Raw genomic sequence first — 22,835 nt, 5'->3', positions numbered from 1 at the left:
GACAGACCAGTGTGGCTCTTCTGCATTTTTCTTTGGTCCCCCCATTTATGTCAAACCCACAAGCTGGACAGATCGTTAAATCCTGGGGCACAACCCGCCGTACGTGCAATTTGTCCGTACGTTTTTTTGTGGAGGCCACGTCCGCCACGTATTCCTGAAAACGTGGGGAACGACTGGCAAGAGCAGGGAGGGAGTACGTCAACGCACGTCACTCGCACGGTTGCGCAAGGTGTAAGTACGTGGTCTGCACGCCACGCCTGGCTGCGAGCGGTTGCGTTCATCGTTCGTTGCGGAAGTGGTAGGTGAGTTGCACGTGCTTACAACGTACGGTCTCTGTGCGATTACGGTCTCTGTTAACGTATGCAGGCCCTACTTACACGTGCTACTTACGTACGGTTTCCTTACTCGCATGGTGTAAGTGCGTTCAAGAGCGATGAACGTAAGTTTTTCGGGGATGTATATAGGACGACCTTTCAAGGTCTTTCTTTTGGGCGGCTCTGGTCGAAGCTGCTACTGATGCAACTGACGGCTTCTTCTGCGTCTTCTTACGCATCTTGGAGACGGGTTGGCAGTCTTTCGTCGACTCGGCTCTATATACTGCAGAAACCATGTGCTTGCCACGTGCGTTGTACGTGCGGAGCACCTGCTCCCTCGTTACAGTGCAGGTGTGTTGTGCGTCGGCATTCACAGGTGAACAAGTGAAGCGCGAATTAAGCACGGAACACGCAATCACCACGTGCGTAGCACGCACGTTCTACGTGCGCTGTCCGTACAGCAATTGACTGTGAGAAAACTTTAATACACTCACGGAGCCAGTGCGTTGTACGCTCATTGGCTGTACATGGCAGGTGCGTCGCCCGTACTGGCACGTACGGAGGGCGAATCCGCAGCCCGAACGCAGAGAAAGTTCCGCATGCACTTAAATTTCTACGGCGTGTCTGCGTGCTCTCTTTAATACACTCACGGAGCCAGTGCGTTGTACGCTCATTGGCTGTACATGGCAGGTGCGTCGCCCGTACTGGCACGTACGGAGGGCGAATCCGCAGCCCGAACGCAGAGAAAGTTCCGCATGCACTTAAATTTCTACGGCGTGTCTGCGTGCTCTCAAATCCGTCGAATTCCCTACGAGCTCGTACGGAGACGGTACTTATCACTTACGGACACCAAAAGATTGCCGACGTTTTGGCACGTATTTGCACGTACGGCGGGTTGTGCCCCTAGCTTAAAGCAAGCCGGGAACGGGTTTTCTGTGCGTTCAAATCTAGGCACGCATTAAAAATCTGCGCGTCAAAAATAAAGTCCTTGAAATATGCCAGCAAATGTGCAGTGAGAAATTCTTAGGCAGAAAAATGTGACCCCATTATATGATTTTCCATCTGTTACCTGGATTTGGGGTTTGAAAAGCCCCAGATTTTTAGGTCTTTTGGAATAGGTTAATTTGCAAAATATTCAGAATATTTCAAAATCAATTAAATTTGACGCAAATACATGGGAAAATTACTAACGTGTATCGTTTTGTAAAATATTAGGCTTTACTCAATTCTGTAAGCTTCATTTCTCAAGCAGATTGTTTCACATGCAAATTTCAACCTTTTTGCGCGTGATGCCTTATATGTCGTATGGCAGGTGACACGTTTACTACAACAGGGGTCGGATCAGAGTAACCTGATACATTATTGAAGGTGGCATAGGCCCCTGCAACACAGGAGACAGTTCTGCATCTAAACTGTCAATCACCTGGCAACCCAAACCCAACCATGGCTGTATTCACAACCAAGAATAACGAAACGGAACGTTCATGGTGACAAATTTATCCGTTTTAGCTTGCCAATCGGATGAACCGTTTCATTTTTTTGCATCGTGAACAGGGCCTTCCATATGATATTTAAGTACACTTTACCATTGCTGATCCCGAAGGTACCGTACCGCCAAAAGCGACCGCTATTACCGTCTATAGGACCCGAGTCGCAGTGTGGTTTCTGACTGACTGCCAATGACTTTAAACCACTGCAAATATTTTCTCCTTCGCGCAAAAGTATGTCCCCGCAATCTCAAATACATGTACAGCTAATAGACAATGGACTGGTAGAGAACAAATTTTATTGAGTTTGTCACGTGCACAGCAAGTTGCCGGCTTTGACGGCTTTTGGCGGACGTGCGTCTTTTTATGGCGCCGACACGCGCAGGACCCGCCCACGACCTCCCACAATATCATTTTCCTTTGCTCCCAATAACAATTTCATACATGTTGTCGGTATTGCGCTTCTACACAGGCAATTATCGGCCTAATTGTACCGCGTATGCCGATTTTCAGCACGCATATTCAGTCCATTTGGCGACGATGTTTGACAAATTTACGTGCATTATTGGTGACTTTTCATCGTGCAGATAAGCGAAGTCACTAACAATGGAGTGAATGGAAGCTGGTTTGGAATTTAAGGATTCCGTGCAATTGACTGAAGTGTGCGTTTATCCGACGCGCAATTAACTGGCTTCTACTGTATACCACTTTGAAACTCAGATTTTAAACAAATAGTATTCCTAAGATTTTAGCATTGAATCAGCATTTGATATGTCCCTTACAATGATTCCAATTTTTATGAACAGCCCTCTTGCTGAATCGTTGCTGTGAATTGCCTCGTTGTTGTAAATATGCCAGGAGGCATGTGAGTCTTGTTGTTGTCTACAGAAAGAAGATAAGATGACCTAGGATTATGCTCCATATCATCCATATGTAACTGAGTCAGACTTACAACTCACAACGAAAAGTCATTTTGAGGACTTTTAACATAATGATGGCACAAGACATCGATAAACGTTTGCATTGGAAAATGCAAGATGACAGTGGCAAGATGTCAAAATAGCGTCCTGATTTCTGTCTCCTAACTTCTTTGCTAAGTATGTCTACTTTTCTTACGCACCTAGCCAATGAGCTAAACTAACCACTAAGAACCCTACCACTGTTTATGAATCGTTCAGTGTAATAACTCAAATAACTCATTTTTGAAGTAATGTAAGCACAAATTGTTCATAGCGCCCTGTGAGCAAATGCCCAATGCACCTCTGTATCAAATTTCAGGTCAGTAGGTTGTAATACCAGGGTACAGGGGCCCAAAATATATATTTTCCGCCAAAAATGACTAAAAACCCTAAATGAAACAATTTTTAAGGTCTCTACCAAAAAAGAGAGGAAAAAAGTCTGGGGGTATTTGCTATCTCTACCTTGGCACAAGACATCGATGAACGTTTGCATTGGAAAATGCAAGATGACAGTGGCAAGATGTCAAAATAGCGTCCTGATTTCTGTCTCCTAACTTCTTTGCTAAGTATGTCTACTTTTCTTACGCACCTAGCCAATGAGCTAAACTAACCACTAAGAACCCTACCACTGTTTATGAATCGTTCAGTGTAATAACTCAAATAACTCATTTTTGAAGTAATGTAAGCACAAATTGTTCATAGCGCCCTGTGAGCAAATGCCCAATGCACCTCTGTATCAAATTTCAGGTCAGTAGGTTGTAATACCAGGGTACAGGGGCCCAAAATATATATTTTCCGCCAAAAATGACTAAAAACCCTAAATGAAACAATTTTTAAGGTCTCTACCAAAAAAGAGAGGAAAAAAGTCTGGGGGTATTTGCTATCTCTACCTCCATGCCAAATTGCAACTCATTTGGGCCAAAGATGAAAAAGTTGAATCCATTTATTTAAAGATTTGGCAGGAGAAACACGGCAAAAAAACAATATACATGTATTTCAATTCACACTGTAGTATGGATTAAAATACTAAAAAGTTCTATTTAATTCTTACCTAACTAAAATGTTTTCTAAGAGCCCTTACATTAGTTATGAATCGTTCGGTGTCATTGGTCATGCCTTGATAATGGCTAAATTTCAAAAGCATCCAACAATGGCTTGTTTAGCAACTTTCCTGTAAAAAAATGTTATTTTTCACCGTTGCCATGGCAACCAATGTGGAAATTTGTCTAAATTTATTTCAAAATGGTTCCAAATATATTCAACAGGTATTTGTATGATCTAAGTGCAGAGAAATACTCATCAAATGTGGTTGGGGATTATTAAAACCACTTTTGATGACTTGTAATAAACGATTTTTGGTAGTTCTATAGATTTGAGTGACGTCACAAAATCACGTGATAATTCCTATAAAGCTGGGCATCTGGCATGGTTATCATGCAAAATAATGAAGTAGAGGAATCAACCTTTTCAAAAAAGTAAGTCACCCTTTGTCCCTTTGTTTGGTACCAAATGGCCATTTGGGGGGACCTGGCCCATGGACTATTTATCCTCACCAAAATTTCTGTGTCATCAACATGTAATGTGACGACATTATGACGTAATTTACCTAATCAGGGCGGCCATCTTGGATTTTGACCAATGATGTCATGAAATTAGCATAAATTAAAAATTTTAAGCCATGAAAATTACATTGAATTTCATAGAATTTAATTGTTGTCCGAAAACAGGTGTAGTTTACCAAGAAAACCTTGTTTAAATTGAAATTGTCAAATTTTGGCAAAAATATGCCTGTTAGAATATGGTTGCCATGGCAACCCCCAAAAATGATAAACTTACTTTATTGACCAAAAACTTTTGCAAACAATATTTTTGGATAAATTACCAACTTTGGGAGCTTTAGCTCTAGCCGTTCATGAGTTATGCGACATAAATGTTGATGAGGGCCTCAAAATTCCCCTATCTGATCGGAATAGGTTTAGTGCAAAACCTGGTCCTTCTGAACTTTTGCATAAATTATGATAAAGAGTTGGAATTAGCAAGACATTAACATCTCAAAATCTTCCTCTTTAATTGACGAAGCAATGTATATACAATGATCGCCGATAAGAAATGGTACTGAGATTTTATGAACAAAACATTTTGGGGTCCGTTTGGACCCCACTCGGTCATTTTAGTCGCAAAAAGGTCGGGTGCTTGAGGGTTAAGTTGTGGCTTTCCTCAAACAACGTAACGTTACATGGGAGAAGAGCCACAAAATGGAACCTAAATTTAACGTCCGAGGGACGGCCCTAGCCGGTGACATGGCAGGTTTCGAAACTCTTGGGCTTTTAATTTAATAGCCCAAAGCGCTGTCGATTTCGACATGCGATCTCTTGGTCCCATTCACAGTGGCGGCGGCACCATGGGGGCAGTGGGGGCGGCCGCCCCCACAAAAAATAGGTCGTGGGGGCGTCGCCCCCACGATAAAATAAGCTGAAACACATAAAATCAAGCTGAAACCCTTGTGTATATTTTCACTAATGGAAATTTCATCAAATCTCGCTAGTCTACTGGCAAAATTTGGCCCTGAAAATGCAGGAAATGACGTTTCAGAGGGTCCAGATTTCAAAATTTCAAAGGACCTCCCTTGTGAGGATTCGCGCCGTCGGCACTGGACATGGTGGGGAAATGCTACCAGAGCGTCGTCCCCCACGACCTTTTTCTAGTAGAAATTTCATTATCAAACTTAGATTTGTTTACAAGCAAAATGTTTCCCTCAAATGCAGGACTTGGCATTCAAAGTGTCCTGGTTTAAAAATTTCTCCAAAACTCCCTTGCGGCGGCTTGCGTCTTCGGGGCTCACGACGACGTAGTGCAAAATATGCTGGTGCGTGGGTCGTCGCCCTCAAAAATCGTTTTCTCTACTAGAATTTTAATTAAATTCAGCTTAGTCTGTCTGCAAAATTTCTTCCTCAAAATACAGGAAATGGCGTTTCAGAGGGTCTAGATATCAAAAATTTCCAGAACCTACCTTGCAACGGCTCGTACCTTCGCTGCTCGAGATGGTGAAAATATGTTGGGGGTGTCGCCCTCAATAACTAAAGCTAAAACTATGTGTATTTTTGATAGAAATGTCATTGAAGTTAGCTTAGTCTGGCAGCAAAATTTGCCCCTCAAAATACAGGAAATAGCGTTTCAGAGGGTTTAGATTTGAAATTTTTCCGGGGGTGCATGCCCCCGGACCCCCCTAGAAGGGTCGCGCCTCCGGCGACCTATCGCGCCGGACCCGGGCAGCCAAGCTCCCCAAACCCAAGGCCTGATATAACGTCCTTGCCCTTGCCAAACCAAGCACGCTACAAAAGCTCAGACCTCCTTGGCAAGGACGGTAAGCGGTACTTGAACCCCACTGTTACTGTATTAGCGGCCACTTATAAATATGTAATTTCTACCAGTAACGTTATGTATAAACGTTACAAGCCTATAATTTTGCTGCACTCTCACTGGGCACATTTTAAAATGGCGCTTGGCATTGCGAAATACTCAATGGGACTGTTGGTTTATTCCTACTACACTAGTCTAGTAATGTTACCTCACTTGTCCTGGGATGTAGAACTACTTGACTTTATTATCCTGACCTGTACCTAAAGTGTTACAGCAGCAAGGTACATGCCCGTAGCCAGGATTTTGGTTTGGGGGTGGGGGGGGGGGGGGTTCTTTTTAGTACTTGTGGCACCATCGAGCGCCGCAGGCGTGAGCTTCCTAGGGGGGTCCGGGGGCATGCTCCCCCGGAAAAATTGAAATCTTGACCCTCTAAAACGCAATTTCCTTCATTTTGACGGGCAAAATTCGCTGGCTAAGTTTAATGGAATTTCTATTAAATACACAAGACTTTGGGCATAACTCCCCGACCCCCCACGATGTCCGACACCAAAGGCACGAGGCGTCGCAATGCAGGTCCGGGAAAATTTTGAAATATGGACCCTCTGAAAAGCAATTTCCTGCACTTTCCGGGGCAAATTTTGCTGATAGACTCACTAAAGATTGAATGAAATGTCTATCAGTGAAAAATGCAAATCAGCCATGCCTATGAAATTATCTTGGACATGAAAAAGTGGACCTTTGAGTGTGAAAAAGCGGACCCCTCCCTACGGGCATGAGGTACAATAATGGTCTTCTTCATTCAATTCATTCTTTTGATTTTCCTTCCAGTACTCCGAGGTGGCCATGATGTTGGTAAGGCAGCCAGTCGTCTGCGTTTTTGCCATGATAACGGCCATGTTGGTGCTCAGTTTGCTTTGGGCTTTGCCTCACATAAACGATGAAAGGTATTGTGTAGCGATAACCTCTTAAATGACATATTCAACAGCTTCTCGTTGACTAAATTTGGCTATTCCGTTATGACGATGATGATTCTGTTTTATATGCTGCTTTGCAAGTCTTTAAGAATGAATGAATGAACTTTATTGCACGACATTTGTACATGGTCACACTTGTAAGGCAACAGTAATAAGTCAATTAATACAATGATACTCGTCTAATGTCTATAACTACATACATGTATATGTAATAGCTTTCCAGTATCAATACTCAAACTATGACCAAAGGTTTGAATGTACATGTGCATATTAGAAACTCTAGATCTTATCATAGTACATATAATAATAATAATAATAATCACCAGGTGTATTTTGCCAGCCAGTAGGTACCCAAATTATGAGTAGAGTCCATTCCAAGTCACCATGCGGGTTTTTAGGTGATACTTGTAATTAGTCTGAATTATTTCGAATAAAAGAATATCTGAGCCACAATAATTAAATTCTTTTCAAAACAATTGACTTAAGAAAATACTCATCTTTTTGAATTCCTTTGAATATTTTAGAAATATTTTGAAAGTAACTGTGCAAAAATATCTTTATCTAGAATAATTGTGAAACTTCTGTGTGAATATTTCACATTTACAAATATTTACAAATATTTGTAAATGTAGAAATAAGATAATTCTACTTGTAAATCTAAATACAATATTCATATGCTGAATGGTGAAATTAGTTTATTGCCCCCATAAAAGTAAGCCCTTTTGTTGCATCTGTATATTTTTAGATTTCACTGCTGGGCACTGGTGGATCCTTTGTGGTGGGCCATTGTTGCATGGCACCCAACCATATTTTGCAAGGATGTGTGAATTGCTATCTTCCCAGCCCACCGAACCATTTACAACAAATGGTAGAAAATGGTAGAAAATGGTAAATAATGGTAGAATGCTGTTATCATTATTTAGAAACCATTAGAAGTATCCAATTCCACACCATGAATATTTCCAAAGTTTTACAGGACCAGGGAAATATTTATCAAGTTGAAATAGTTTTAGAAATATTTCTGAATTATCAAATGTCCTAGACATATAATTACAAAACTTTAAAATCAATTCTAAACAATGGCAACAAACATCCGCACGGTGTCTTGGAAGACATATAACATCAATATTTTCTTGTACCATTGTATTACAGGCTGTACGATGTACCACCTTACCTACGTGTCTCATCGTCAATAAAGTCAAATTCAAGTGTCTGTCAGCCTAACACCAACATTGCTTTCATCAAAACCCACAAGACAGGAAGCAGTACCGTCATGCAAATTTTCCAGCGCTTCGGCTATCTTCGCAATTTCTCGTTCTTGTTGCCGAAAGGGTCGATCAACCAATTGTATCCGTTCGGCATTCGGGACCGTATGTACCTCCCGGCGCCGATTGAGGGGAGACCGTTCGACATCTTGACACATCACACGGTCTATGATAGAGCGGGGATAACGCAACTACTCTCTGCTAACGTCACTTTTGTTACCATCGTCAGGGAACCGTTGGAACGGCTGAAGTCTGCCTTTAACTTTTACAAGCTGGCAACGAGGTACAAAATTCCCGGACCAGACCCCCTGCTAAGGTTCCTGGAAAATCCAGGAAAATTTGAACATCACATAACAAGAAACGGCGATTATGAAACAAAAAACTAGAGTTAAATATTGGTGGAAACCAATATATACAGCTTTGCTTGGAGTGTTAGTTATGTGGGGGGAAATGTAAGTAGTGTAACTCATGTGGGGAGACAAAAATAAAGTAGATAGAAGGCAATAATTGCAAACAATTAATGTGATGAAATGAAATGTGATAGTATAATAATATTGTATTATTTAGGCTTTGGCTGGGTTTTGGACGAGGTAAGCATGTAGAAGATTTGAACTACAGTCAAACCTGCCCGAGCGACCACCTCTTCTCTCCTCTGGCCGGCTTACTCCTCTATTTGTTCCATCTCTACGGTTTACCAGCGACCCGGAGTCTGGTAGATACTATAGGGGTCCTATAGTAGTTATTTCAGATACGGCGATCAAGAACACCGCGACGCATAAAGGCTTGTATGGTAACTGACAGCATCAAAGTTCCGTTACTGTCTAAAACGTTCTTGATAGTGTCGCCCTATTAATAGGTATGCGCGTCACTATCAATCTACCATAATGATTATGTTTACGACCTGTCCTCAATTTACCGCGAAGCGTTCCCGTACATGCAGTGTTGTGTGGAAAAGGTGGTAAGCCCTGAGCCTGTAAAGCTGGACAGAACACTGGACGTATACATGTGCATCCTCCTGTTTTCCACACAACACTACATGTACACAGTTCTTTTTTCCACATACAAAAGTATACATGTACATCCCCATTTTTTTCAATTCAAGACCGTGCATATACTACCTGTTTCCGGTTACGAACACGTATGGGGCGTGGGGTTTTTGGGCCGTTAGCTCGTCAGGGCCAGGGAATTTCCCAATTGACTTATGATCATGCAGGTGCATGTTCCGACACAACACCACTGTCGCCGTAGACGTAGATGAATATGTATCTGAGGAGCTATGTTGCAATCCTGAAACATCCCTTGATTTACCACAAAAACCAAGGACGACAACACATGGAACCAAATAAGCTATTCAGCACTGGTGTGTCTTTTTCAATATTTCCAAAGTCTGTCGAGATATTTACCCAAAAAATGTAGTTGTCACGATAGCACAGTTTATTAGTTACGGGCACATCTTTTGGACTTGCAAAAACTAAAGAACTCGATGAGGAAAATGTCAAGACGAACGTTGCCTACAGTTTTCATTACCATTCGTGGCTGTGTATCTAGGAATTCATTGGTCTCAAAGAAGTCATTCAGTTGGCATGGAATTGCGTAATCGCGTGCAATACCCTGCAAAGCAATGTAAAGGTTAGGATTTTAAAGATCCGGTTTAGCATCTTTATTTTTGATAAATTTGTTTTAGCTGTATTGGGGAACAACGCAACGACTGGTTATTTGTTGGCCATGTAGTCCATTGTCCAGCAGCCTTGTATTCCAATAGAGTGTGACATATACATGTATCATCCAATAGAGTTTGTGGACACCCAGCTGGCATATCAATCACTCAAGGCAACAGCAGGCGAGGTTGCACAGGATTACGCAACCACAGAGGAATCCCTGCTCTTGAACGTTATCCCCTTCCCCCCATTTCCGGTATGGAATAACCCATGGTCGCTGGCCAATCACTACCTAGTGTTGATATTGCGTAACTCAGATGAAAAGCCAAAGCAAACAGCCAAGCCAAGCGGTCATTTCGCTGGCAGGCAGAGAGGAGACAGGGTCTGGGACTTGTCTCATCTTTAATATATAACAACTGCCCGTGCGGAGTCAACGCACTTCGGTAAGTGACTCAGTGTCCAATTCTTCGATTGTGTTGTTTGGTCAGAGCCTGCAGGTAAAGTTAGATACAAGTTAACTTGTTGGTTTCAGATATATATTTTTTTAATTTGCAGGTTGAATGCACATGGCCTGTTATTTGACAAGATAGTTGCAGTCTTTATCATAAAGACCTTTTGGCGAAGGTAATAAAAACTTCCGTTTCCCCCAGTAGCCCGCACGTCTTTCCAAAACGTCACCAGGCGTGTTTTTTTTGGGCCTTTAGCTCGTCAGGGAATTTCTCATGATCATGCAGGTGCATGTTCAAACACAACACCACTGTCGGCGTAGACGTTGGGAAGCGTGTTTTGTTGTGTTACTTTTCCTAAGGTTTGTGCACATATGTTTTACACTTGCCGCTACGTCTATGGTGACAGTGGTGTCATGTCTGAACATGCACCTGCATGATCATGAGTAATGGGAAATTCCCTGACGAGCTGTAAAACAGTCATAGGCTCACATCTCGAGCGGTTCCTTATACCCCTGTGACGTTCTGCGGCAATCGCCCGAGCCTCGCTTATAATAATAACTTTATTGCACCACAATTGGACAGTTTTCAGGTGAAAAATAAGCACAACCCTCTGTCGATCATAAATATGGCCGATCTTCCATCGATGCGTCCGAAAATCGTGGATAATGTGACAGTAATGTGACAGGGGTATTAGGACACGTTTGCAAAATCGTTGTTTAGATCTTAATTTTTCTACAGAGGGTCCTCCTATGTAGCGAGTGCAAGGAGCCCAACTGAAATTCACGTCGAGGTTGCATAGGATTGCGCAACCAAACTACTAGCGCGACTCGTACGTGATCGAAAGTGTGATCGTATAGATAGCTGGTATAGAGAGTTCTAAAACTAACATAAGGCAATCGTTTCATGTATTCTCTACGATGTTGATTTGAGCAGTTTTTTCATCAGTTTCGTAATTTCCACGAGCTTTCGACTCCTCGCTGAATACCTTTACAAGACATACTAGTGCACCTTACAATGTTTATGACCTTACCGAGTTGGGTGGAGTCATAAATTTTGTCAAATTCTCCGTGACGTATAATTTTATTTGCTGACAGCTGTTTCATACCTTCTTCCTCTTCCCTACCCGTTTTAACGTTATCCTATTTCCGCTAGGGAATGGTCGCAGGCCAATCACTACCTTGTGTTCATATTGCGTAACTCAAATGAAACGCAAGCTGATCCCAGCCAAGCGGTCATTTCCCTGCCAGGCATAGAGGAAACAGGCCACAACATGGGTCTAGGACTGATCTCTGATGATTATTAACAACTGGCCCTGCGGAGTCAATGCACTTCTCCTGTACTTCGGTAAGTGACTTAGCGTCCAGTTCAGCACAGTTAAGAGGATAGTAGAATAATAGTTTGATTATTTTTATCAATTTGCAGGTTGGACGAACGTGGACTATTTATTTTCAAGGTAGATGCACTCTTTATCAGAAGACGATTAAAAAGTACCTGTAATTAAAAAGAAATATAGGGGACTTTATTAAGATCGCATGAATACAGACATCATTCTTATTCTTATCAAGGTTGATATGTGTGTGTGTGTGTTCTCTCCCAATCCATGTACAGGCCGACTAGGTTCCTGACACCGGCCAGTATCCATGCCCACCATGACGGCACAATCTGGCCACACAGATAATCATGGCCAACCGCAGCGGGGAAAGTCGTCAGAGACCTTCCACGGGAAGCTAAGCAAGGCAAGCTGTATTAATGGAAGAAACCGGAGAGGACGTCCGTGTGGGGGACCGAGGGACGCCATATACAACACCCTGAACAGTGTCATCTGTAGGACTGAGAAGTCCATAAGAGGGAAATACTTTTATTAGACCTAGAGCATAGCCGCCACCAGGCCTTCCTAAGGGGGGGTCGTTATCATAGAATTCCTCACAAAAATCGGGAAATTGGCCAAAGAAGTCAGTACACGCCGCTAAGGTTATGGTTACTCCTCTGGCTACGCGGCCGACCAAACACTCTGGTAGCAAAATTCCGCTTCAAAATTATTCTCTACATTCAGTGTAGTCAGTCTGGTATAGGCTAATAGCAGTATGCAGCGAAACGGTTGGGCTGCTACAACCAAAGGAAGCCTGGGACCATTCACGGACGGAGAATTCATGGACTGGCGTATATGTGCTCTCTGAGTTATTGGATTTATACGAATATGTATTGTCTACTCTTTTATGCATTGTAGGGTGTAACTTCTTCATTGTAGGCTGTATACGTAAATCAAAGAGTATACAATTAAGGTAATTAACCTCGCCGACGACGGTCCAAGTCAAAGCGGGGATAGATGTACATTTTGGTACGAATACCCATACAAATGTGCTGTACAATTATTATGCTTGCAGTAAAATTTGAAACCGTTACTTTAATACTTGCAAGTTTGCAACCCCACTTAAACGTGGGACGGTTGTAATTGTTATTGTTGTACCATGATTGTTATCCTTTGACGGTTATTAATTTAGTTTAATGAAGTGTACTGCAGTAGAGACATTAAGTCACCGATGTCGTGTGACAGTTGTACAGCTGTCTGTCACGTAAGACAGATCAGATCGTAAAATAGAGACAAGATAGTTCAGTTCAGGACAGCAATAGAGCACCTCAGTTAAGTCCAAAGTGAGGCAACATTTTGTAGTCATAGCCAGTCCGCGTAATAAGTCCCCCCGTACCCAGTGTACGGGAATCCTTGTCTCTGCGTCATTTCTTTATCATTGATGTGCTGATCTTCATATCGGCATATAAAAGAACCTGTATCTATATACAGGTTATGTGTCCATGACTCCATGCATATCATTCTTTATCATGTTTCCGACAAAACCACAAGATCATATGTACAAACCATCTCATCAAATCATTCATCATAATAATCCTTCATGCTTGTGGCTCTTGCCGTCCTGCCGTTTCCGACAAGACCACACGATCATATTTCCTAACCATCCCATCCAATCCCGTCATACAACACACTAATCCTTCATGCTTGTGGCTCTTGCGGTCCGGCCGTTTCCGACAAGACCACAAGATCATATTTCCTAACCATCCCATCCAATCCCGTCATACAATACACTAATCCTTCATGCTTGTGGCTCTTGCCGTCCTGCCGTTTCCGACAAGAGCACAAGATCACATTTCCTAACCATCCCATCCAATCCCGTCATACAACACACTAATCCTTCATTATTGTGGCTCTTGCCGTCCTGCCGTTTCCGACAAGAGCACAAGATCACATTTCCTAACCATCCCATCACGTCACCATACAACACACTAATCCGTCAGATCCAAAATGGCACCACCCTTCCCGTCATACACCACAAAACAAAATGGCGGCGCCCATAAATGCCAGCAGAAACAGAACAGGTTTTGCTACCGCAAACCTGTAATAACATCGCCTTAGAATTGGGTTTTCCCCTGAAGAGTCTATCATCCGTAAAGGAAAAGGACATTCGGGAGTTTGTCGAGAAGATCTCGCGAGAGTTTGACCTCGTGATGGTGCTGGAGTATTTCGATGAGTCGTTGGTGCTGCTGAGGCGGCTGCTGTGTTGGGACATGCGAGACATTCTCAACTTTAAATACAACAGTTTTCAGTACGGGAAACTGGGAAACACGTCCTTCTCGGAGAAGCTGATACAAAACTATCGCCAGCACTCCGCCATTGACTACGCTCTGTACGAACATTTCAACCGCACGCTATGGAGCAAGATCAACAAGGCTGGGAGCGACTTCCGGGAAGAGCTGGCCCACTTCCGGTGGCTACAGACGACAATGAAAACTGAGTGTATTCGAAAGTTTGATAACTTTTCTGCTGTTTACATAGGTAAAACTGCCTGGAATGCTGAATTTTACATCGACTCGACGTTCTGTACCTGGATGAAGATATTTCACGTATGTTATCTGACGTTACTGCAGGACAGGAATCTCAGACATCGTGACAAAAGTCTTAGAATTCAGCAATACAGACAACCGTCGGGGTCATGTGGGTTGTATTGCAAACCATACTGCATCCTGTGCACGGAAATCAAGAAGCAATGCACCCACCACGAGTACGTCACTCATCTATACCAGGAAGGTCTCCTCGTGCCGGACCAGTCGAGCTCGGCAAAATTAACGAATCCGGTGCCGCATCATGGAGGGAAACCGGAACCGATTTCTTGATCCTGGCGTAGGCCTTGCCATGAGTGTGTATGAAGAACTATGAGGGGTTGTTGTTCTCCCCTAGTCCTTTTTAGATGTTCGTTACGAGAAGTAATAAAACACGCAGATACATGTCATGTTCCGCACACACAGGAGGCTCCCTAAATATTGAAATAGTTATCTTTATGAAAAATGGATTATATAGTTTTGGGTGTGTCTGTGTGTCGTGTCTGTGTTTCCAGATTTTTGTAGTCAGCACAATTCAAGAGCCTCTGGATGGATTATGAGGATATTTCGTTGGTAGGTGTTGGGAAGACAAAGGTCAAAGCCGGTTTTGGCCCTCCTAGGATATGCCCTTGGTACTGCAGCAGAACTTCCATTTCTGGATCTTCTGACCTGGACATGCTATGGTCTTGATTTCTTGGTGGCAGTTAGCTTTTGGTGTGAGAAAGAAGTAGTGTATGCTTTGGCCCGCTAGCAGCTTGCTCTGGAACTGCAGGTGCATTTTTGTCAAAATATCCCAAGGAAACGACGGAGTATAGGAACGACAGCTTTCCAAGATACCGGTATACCAAGCATGTACGTACTTTTGGTATAGAGATTTACCTAATAAAATGCAGCTTAGGACTTAATTTGCATATCTAATGAAGAGAGTCTATATTTACAATAACGAAGAAAGTCATACTTACAGTGTTTTTCATGAAAGGACTCAAATGTATGTAACATATGTAGTTTGTGGCAGGTGGGGGATAAAAAGATATTTATGAAAATAGGGTATTGTGTCTTCTCGTGCAATTGTACTAAATCTTGAGGTTTTTCTTCTTCAAAATCGACCAAAAGCAATGTGTGCGCTGATGTCATCCATAGGATTTACTTGCTGTGGCCTTACCAGTAAAAATACAGTATCCCTTTGGAATTTTCCAAAGGCAAATCATCGAACTGATGTCACAATTCTATTTCTTATTCTAATAAATCATTGGTCCGGGAATTCTGCAACTTAAAAAGATTTCTATTTGTTACCACGTTCATATGGTTTTATGCTTGCTTTGTCATTCACATATAAAGTTGATACAAATAGTAATACATGTACAAATGGAGCACAAGTGCTCTAGCACCCTACCTTGGAACTGAACTCAAAATAAAATGGATATGCCACGTTTCTGGCAGCAAATACAAACGGGGATCCACATTGCACTCCCATATTGTTTTTGACATTACAACAAAATTAGTCAACCACTTCTACTTCCTAGTATCCAACAATTTGTAAAAAATCAAAGATGAAGAATATAACGTAGATGTAGGTGAGACATCCAGGTAATAAGATACGCCAAAAAGTAGTTACTCAAGCAACTGGATATGGTTTTGGAAACGGTCAGAATATAAGAAAGAATATAACGTTTTATATATTGGAAGTGACACTCAGCTAGGACATAGTTTCACATTAATCTCCAGGCAGATTTACCGGTGGTATGGAATAGTAAAGGCTGACCAAGAAGTGTAGTCTTTGGTAGCCATTGAATGAACACTACTAGGCTGGTTATACTCCTATGCCAGCGTATGCATGATACTATCTTATGCCACCGTCGGATCTGCTTGGAGATTAAGCATGTTGACAAATGACAATACATTGAAGCCATTGACATGGAGATTTCACGCCTCGTTAACACATTAGTACTAATCTACCTCACAACGCGTGATAGGATAAAACCCTACAGGGGAAGGTCAACTGTACAGTGCATGAGCTTGTGGTTAATGGTGCCGATCAGTAGCTGTTTCTCGTGGTAACATCCTATACTGGACCCCCATAGCCACCGGCCGTCGTCAGAATACATCTCGGTGACGGTGACGTTCTCTCCCGCCGGGTTCTCTATCCGCAGCACCTGGGAGCCGCACGGGCGGGACGCGTCTTTCAGGTGCTCGGCCAGGTGAAACGCGCTGGGGTGGGCTCCTACCCACAGATCGCCAGAAGCTGGGTCCACACAGATCTTGTGAACACTCGAATGAATTGAAATATCCCGACTAAACAGTAAAGTGTTGTCGTCCCGCCGGTGGTAGATCTTCACAACACCGCTTGTAAAGTCGGCCACATACACGAGCTTTCCCCCCGGGGATAAACTGATACCGTTAGCGTACACAAGGCCGTCAGCCACGATGGTCGCCTCTCCGCCGCTGTAGTAGACAACGTTAGACCAAGGGAGTAAAAACCAAGTCTCTGCCATCCTGGTGTACAAACCAGTAGTATACTTGTCGTTGGAGGCGTAAAAACTCTCGGGTCCTATGGCAAGGATATCGTTGAGACTGTACAAGAGTGGATGCTCAATAGATTTGATGTGGTACAGGCTGTTTGAGTCGGAGTCGAAGCGGAAGATTTCCACTCTCTCTTGGTGACCTTTGGCATGGTTCACGACAAAGAGCCGAACTTCTCCCGAGTGATCGTCTTCGTAAACGCTGATACCGTGTGGCATGAAGTCTTCCTCAACTTCGGCGCTCTTAGGGAAGATGTTGAGTTTCTTGGCTCCTGCAGTGGGGTTCTGAAAGTCATACATGAGAATTCCCTGCTCGTAGGATAAGTACAGAGGATCGAGGATGAACCCTTGTGGCACCAGACCTGACGAGATGAACGCCAGCCCAGACGAGGTTAGCTCGATGTCTTCTGAACCTTGCTCCGCCCCAGGAACGAACCTACAGGTGCCCGGCGCGTGGTTGTAAACATGCTTCAACATTCCCGTCGCCATGAGCAGTTTTGCCACATGGTTTAAAACGATTCCTGACGATGCGACTGCAAAAACGAGCACCACTGCCCTAGACATTGTGGAAGTAGCGTGGCGTGAAGAGTAATTAATGTATGTCCCGTTACGTAAGGGACCGTCCGATAGTTATCGTGGGGAGGCTTGGTGGGGGAAGTGGCCTGGTCCAAAAGTCAACTGTCGAACGTAATTGATAGAACAAAATCAAATACGATAAACATTTTCCCATTACCATTTCAGATCTTACCATTATCGATCTTAATATAATCGCATGACCCTCATCCAAATACATTTTATGGCCCTTCAGAAGTTCTGTCTGGAAAATGGTAAAGCAGGTAACAAGTCGGTTGAATCAAAAAGCTCCTTGGTTGAATGCATAAAAAGCGTTGCATAATACTATAGGCGAGTTACATAAGTCTAATACATCATTCTATTAAATCGATAGAAGACACAATAATGTGTACTTATATTGTTTTTTTCTGCACAGCTACACTGTCATACAATCAATTAGGATTTTACTATGGTCAATATTGACCGAAGGAGGCCAAAAGTAACATACTACTAGTACTGTCTTTCCTGTGCGGTTCAACTGTATTTCAACGGAACTGCCAATTCATTGAGAATCAGAACGGCGATGGTTTTTGAATGTACTAGAGTCCATTCCGAGACACCATGAGGGTTTTTAGACAACAATTGTAATAAGTTGGAATTCTTTTGAATAAAAGAATATCTAAGCCCCAACAATTATAATTTTTTCAAAAATATTAATATGGGATTTTGAATCGATTTGAATTCCTTTGAATACTTTGGAAACATTTTTAAAGAGATCACCCAAAAATCTCTTTATTTACAATAATTTTCAAACATCTGCGGGATTCTTTCACTTTTAGAAATATTTACAAAAAATGGTAAACCTTACCAAATGGTAGAATTAATTTATTGCCCCATAAAAGTTAGCCCCTTTTGTCTGCCTGGTATAATTTTAGATTTCACTGATGGGCACTGTTGGGCCCTTTGTGGTAGGCCATTGACATGACACCTAACCATACTTTGCAAGGGTGTGTGAATTGCTTTCTTCCTAGCCCACTAACCCAATATTACAAAAAATGGTAGAAAATGGTAAATAATGGCAAAATGCTGTTACCATTGTTTACAAACTGTTAGAAGTACTCTGTTCCACATCGTGAATATTTCAAAGGTTTTACAGACCAGGGAAAATATTTAGAAAGTTCAAATAGCATTAGAAATATTTCAAAAGTATAAAATCTCCTGGGCATATAATTGAAAACAATTGAAACTATTTGTAAATGATGACGATGGCAACCCTCGTGGTGACTCGGAATCGACTCTAGTCAGTGTTTTACATTGAGCTTATATATGTTTGTGAAGGATACCGCAAAAATATATTGCCCACAAAATCACCTGTCCCTCCCTGACACCCCCTCCGATGGACAACGTACGTTCCCCCGTGATTTGGAAGACAGAAACATGGTTTGCTCACCATGACAGAAAGATGCTTATCACGAGATGAGGGTGTTTTACGGCACATTGACGTTTTGCAGTAACCGGAAGTAACCCCTCCAGGAAGGAAAGAGGAGGCAACACGAGTGTGGCTCAGCAGAACTTACAACAACACAAAGGTGGAAACTACTAACATATTTCAAACTGTTCAAATCTAACGGTTTGTACATAATGTTATAGAAATAGTGTGCCCGTTAGCCAGTTTATACTCAACATAATTAGCGAGAAATTATCATAAACAAAGAGGTGGGGGGGGGAGCGTTTTTTCTTGCATCAAATTTCTTCAGCAGCTTTACATGTGAGCATAACAATAATAGTGCCTTCACAAGCTTTTAAGTATCATTTTAAGATGAATATTAAAAGTGGTCCTTATTTTACTGTAAATTACTAGTATTTCACCATTCTGAGTACTCATCCGCCGCAACGGGAATTGTGGGCAAAATGTCAAAGGTGAGGGCCCCTGAGATCATTGTCACAATGCATATCACTGTTTTTTACCTCCATGAAATGTCATGGAATGGAGGTTATATTTTCTGTTATGTGTCTCTGTCTGTGTAGATGATTACTCAAGAACGGCTGGATGGATTGGTTTCATACTTGTTGTGTTGGTGGGGTGTGATGAAAGCTCGAATCATTGAGATTTTGGGAGCCGTATCTGTCGTTATAATCGATGTAATAATATCAGAAATCACCCCTATATTTGAGATATATTGGTACAGGCATCGTGCTGTATGTGTTTGTTAATGGGCTTAGCTGCAAGCAGATGGTGAGGTGACAGCTGTTTGGGGAACCCCCAGTAGTTTTATTTATGTCTGCTTAGGACTGTTTGAAATATTTGTAACAGTTGGCACAGTAGTTACCTCCATGAAATGTCATGGAGGTTGTATTTCTGTGTTATGTGTCTCTGTCTGTGTACAAGATTACTCAAGAACGGCTGGATGGATTGGTTTCATACCTGGATGGATTGGTTTCATACTTGTTGTGTTGGTGGCCTGTGATGAAAGCTCGAATCGATGTGATTCTGACTAAAGTTGGCCACATCCCTTCTTCTTTCTGAGTTTCCCAACTTCCTCCCACCACACCGCTCTGAGACACATAGTCGAACCTCAATAACGCTGACAACCTTAGACAGTTTAAATGCCAAACATCAAGCTTAAGGAACACCACGCTACCATATGCCATCAACCTCTTAAACGCACATTACACAATTAAGTGTCACATTTTGATAATTACTAATCAGATGGACATCCTCTGTGTCATTAAATAAATACACCACTACTTTCCCATAACATTTATAACCATTACTCTCAAATACAACCGACTATAAACATACATACCATCCACAAAAAAGCAATAAATATTTCATGGAGGTATGAGGTCCCCGAACTCTAGTTGTTTATGTCTCAGGGGCCTTTACCTTTGACATATTACTCGCAACACCTGTTGTTGTGTATGCGTACTGGGAATGGTGAATAATATTAATAAACAAATTAAGAAAAGCTGTCTGCAGGCCGATTTGAGCTTTCATGAATAAACAAAAGTTCAAACAAACAAACAAATTTTATCAAACAAAAACACTAGTCCATATAATACAAAGCTGTGCGGAACTCAAGAATAATGGCACCACATGACAATTTTTATTAGGATGGAATCAAACACAGAAGACATAGACAGGAACAGGGTCATCTTATGTCTTATAATATGTACAATGAACAAAATATGTCTTGTTTTCTGTGTATTTTGTTTTGTAATTTTGTTGCTGTTTTTTTTTTTTTTTGTACAGTCTATGTGGATCCTTGTCTGTGTTGACTAACTGACAGTTGTCAATGTTTTCTACAGACAGGGACTGACGAAGAACAGGGAGTGTTGTCAGTCATCACACAGGCACTGTTGTGTCAGCTCAGCTGCCTGACTCTTCTCTCTTCACTCACAGTGTAACCTTATAACAACCGTGTATGTTCCTCTCACATTTCGGACAAAAAGAACTGTTAACCAATCTCAAGGTGTTCAAGACTAACAAGACCAAGAACATGTTTGAAAATACACTTTGGTTTTCTCCGGATCGGCAATGACTAATACGTCCTTAACGAACAGATAGATGGTTGGTTCAACACTAACAAATGAGTTACTTAATGACATCCATTATTAACTGGTTGAAGCACAATGCTGTGCCCTTCGACTGTTAGAACTTACAGGAGGTTCTATGCCATCTATGCCTTAACTTTTCTGGTCCTTCTCCCAATCCTATGCAATGAGCTTCCCTACTCCAAGTACTACACCAGGTCAGTGAGGAGAGAGGAGGGAGCTCGAAGAGTTGAGGCTGAGAACCAGGACAGGGTGGCGGACGCACAATTTTTCCTGAATCAGAATGGGCCACACAGCAGGACGTTCAGGCTGCTTCGGCAAAGACTGGAAAGAAAATCCAAACCCGAACTTGTCATAACCGTGGTCACGATCGCTAGGAGGTCGGGGGTGAAGTCCAAACCTGGTCCGCAGTATTTGACCCAGGTTGTGGCCAGGTTTGCAGAGCTGCTAATGCGTCAGGAAAACGTCGTCTTTCAAGTTTGCAATGTCGACACTCCCCCAGAAAGCCACAGGGAAGCCATGTACTTATCCAAGTATGTGCCAGTGATAAGTAAGAACAGTTCGGAACCGGTGCCAACGAATGTTCACATTCAGAAGTTTGAGAAAGAGAAGCAGGATTACGTCTTCTGTATGGAGCGTAGTTTGGAGTTGAATCCGAGCTACGTGTTGATGGTACAGGACGACGCAGTGCCGAGAACCGAGTTCTTCACGGTTTTCCGACACTTGCTGAAGTATAACATCGAGGGGAAGGTCATTCGCGGGAACCTACGGAGCAACCCAGAGAAGTGGGCCTTCTGGAAACTGTACTACCCCGAGAGATGGCAGGGGTACGGTAACGAACAACGACTGTTCTTAGAGCTAATCTGCAGCGGTCTCATAGGAGGCACCATTTTTGTTGTCTCCACCTTCGGATTCACCACAGAACGTGATGCGAAAAAGAGAACTACGGTTTTCGTGCTGGGCTTTTTCTACGCCGTGCTGTTGTGCCTTGCCGTCGGGAGACAGTACCTGATCGAGCTGCGTCGGATGTCCGTACACACGTACGCTATCGTTGATGCGCCCGACTGCTGTATACCTGCCGTCTTATACAACTCTGACCAGGCCGCTGCCATTGTAGAGTACTTAAAGGGACAGACCTGTAGTAGCGTCCTACCTATAGACCTGGCGTTGGATAAATATGTGCACAGCTCAGGGTTGAAACAATATCTGGTGGAACCGAACCTGTTTCACCACATCGGTATTGTTTCCACCCTGCATGCAGGGATCAAGAACCCAGTGGACTTCTAGGTGGACATTTAAAAAAAAATCGAGATATCAGTGGCTAAGTTTTTTAAACCAAAGAGTATGAGGCACCTAAAGTAATGACTAACTTATATGTACTTAGAAAAATGAGTGATAAGAATTAGCGTTGGCTACTGACTGTCTGCCCCATAAGTTCATGTTGATTTGATTATGTGGATGCCATCCTCTGGGAACCCCCAAAACTGACGGGGACATGCAGAAAAAAAGTTTGGCAAAAGAAAAAGTTGGTTTCAAAATGAAATCTAAGTGGTCAGGAAGGTTGGTCAAATGACTAAACGCACAGAGTTTGGATGTTGAACTATAGATTTTTGATGTGCGCACGGATGTCATCCATAGAATCGAATCAACATGTCCAAATGAAATATCAAATGTAATATCTCAGGACTGAACTTTGCAACCATGTCTCTGCAGCTTTAAAATCCTTTATTTTCATGTGAGAAACCATTTCTTGGTACAGACATATCAAATTGAAAGCCATATCCTACCCTAAGATGTAAAAGGGCTTGTACCAAGATTTTAATGTCTTGAAATTGCATAGTAAAATTGCTTT

At 42.4% G+C, this 22,835-nt stretch overlaps 3 protein-coding genes and 1 long non-coding RNA gene across 4 annotated transcripts; 3 read left to right on the top strand and 1 right to left on the bottom strand.

The window, feature by feature from the left end:
* Positions 1-6,687: 6,687 nt before the first annotated feature.
* LOC118421568 (galactosylceramide sulfotransferase-like) lies at positions 6,688-15,170 on the top strand. The gene is made up of 4 exons (XM_035828952.1): positions 6,688-6,693; positions 6,949-7,064; positions 8,247-8,722; positions 13,843-15,170. Exons 1-4 carry the CDS (start codon positions 6,688-6,690, stop codon positions 14,649-14,651), a joined length of 1,407 nt encoding a protein of 468 aa, XP_035684845.1. The 3' UTR covers positions 14,652-15,170.
* LOC118429355 lies at positions 10,329-13,281 on the top strand. Its single transcript, XR_004832722.1, has 3 exons — positions 10,329-10,460; positions 11,619-11,810; positions 12,075-13,281. It is a non-coding gene; the product is annotated as an uncharacterized LOC118429355 (long non-coding RNA).
* Positions 15,171-15,665: 495 nt separating the features above from the next.
* On the bottom strand, positions 15,666-17,687 carry LOC118429226 (serum paraoxonase/arylesterase 1-like). Its single transcript, XM_035839689.1, has one exon. The coding sequence runs from the start codon at positions 17,438-17,440 to the stop codon at positions 16,340-16,342; it is 1,101 nt and encodes a 366-aa protein (XP_035695582.1). The 5' UTR covers positions 17,441-17,687; the 3' UTR covers positions 15,666-16,339.
* Positions 17,688-18,897: 1,210 nt separating this feature from the next.
* LOC118429214 (post-GPI attachment to proteins factor 4-like) lies at positions 18,898-22,482 on the top strand. The gene is made up of 2 exons (XM_035839680.1): positions 18,898-19,017; positions 20,738-22,482. The coding sequence occupies exon 2, from the start codon at positions 21,062-21,064 to the stop codon at positions 22,268-22,270; it is 1,209 nt and encodes a 402-aa protein (XP_035695573.1). The 5' UTR covers positions 18,898-19,017; positions 20,738-21,061; the 3' UTR covers positions 22,271-22,482.
* The last annotated feature ends 353 nt before the right edge of the window (positions 22,483-22,835 follow it).

This window comes from Branchiostoma floridae, chromosome 1 (assembly GCF_000003815.2).
Source record: "Branchiostoma floridae strain S238N-H82 chromosome 1, Bfl_VNyyK, whole genome shotgun sequence".
NCBI lineage: Eukaryota > Metazoa > Chordata > Leptocardii > Amphioxiformes > Branchiostomatidae > Branchiostoma > Branchiostoma floridae.
Note: the sequence above shows the minus strand (reverse complement) of the source record. Positions and strands in the feature narration are given on the sequence as shown.

Excerpts from the sequence above, each read along its gene's own strand:
- LOC118421568 (XM_035828952.1), top strand. Across the intron at positions 7,065-8,246 it reads CCTCACATAAACGATGAAAG|GCTGTACGATGTACCACCTT; the intron begins GTATTGTGTAGC and ends ATTGTATTACAG. Across the intron at positions 8,723-13,842 it reads ACATCACATAACAAGAAACG|CAGAAACAGAACAGGTTTTG; the intron begins GCGATTATGAAA and ends CATAAATGCCAG.
- LOC118429226 (XM_035839689.1), bottom strand. The coding sequence starts at position 17,440 with ATGTCTAGGGCAGTGGTGCTCGTTTTTGCAGTCGCATCGTCAGGAATC.
- LOC118429214 (XM_035839680.1), top strand. The coding sequence starts at position 21,062 with ATGCTGTGCCCTTCGACTGTTAGAACTTACAGGAGGTTCTATGCCATC.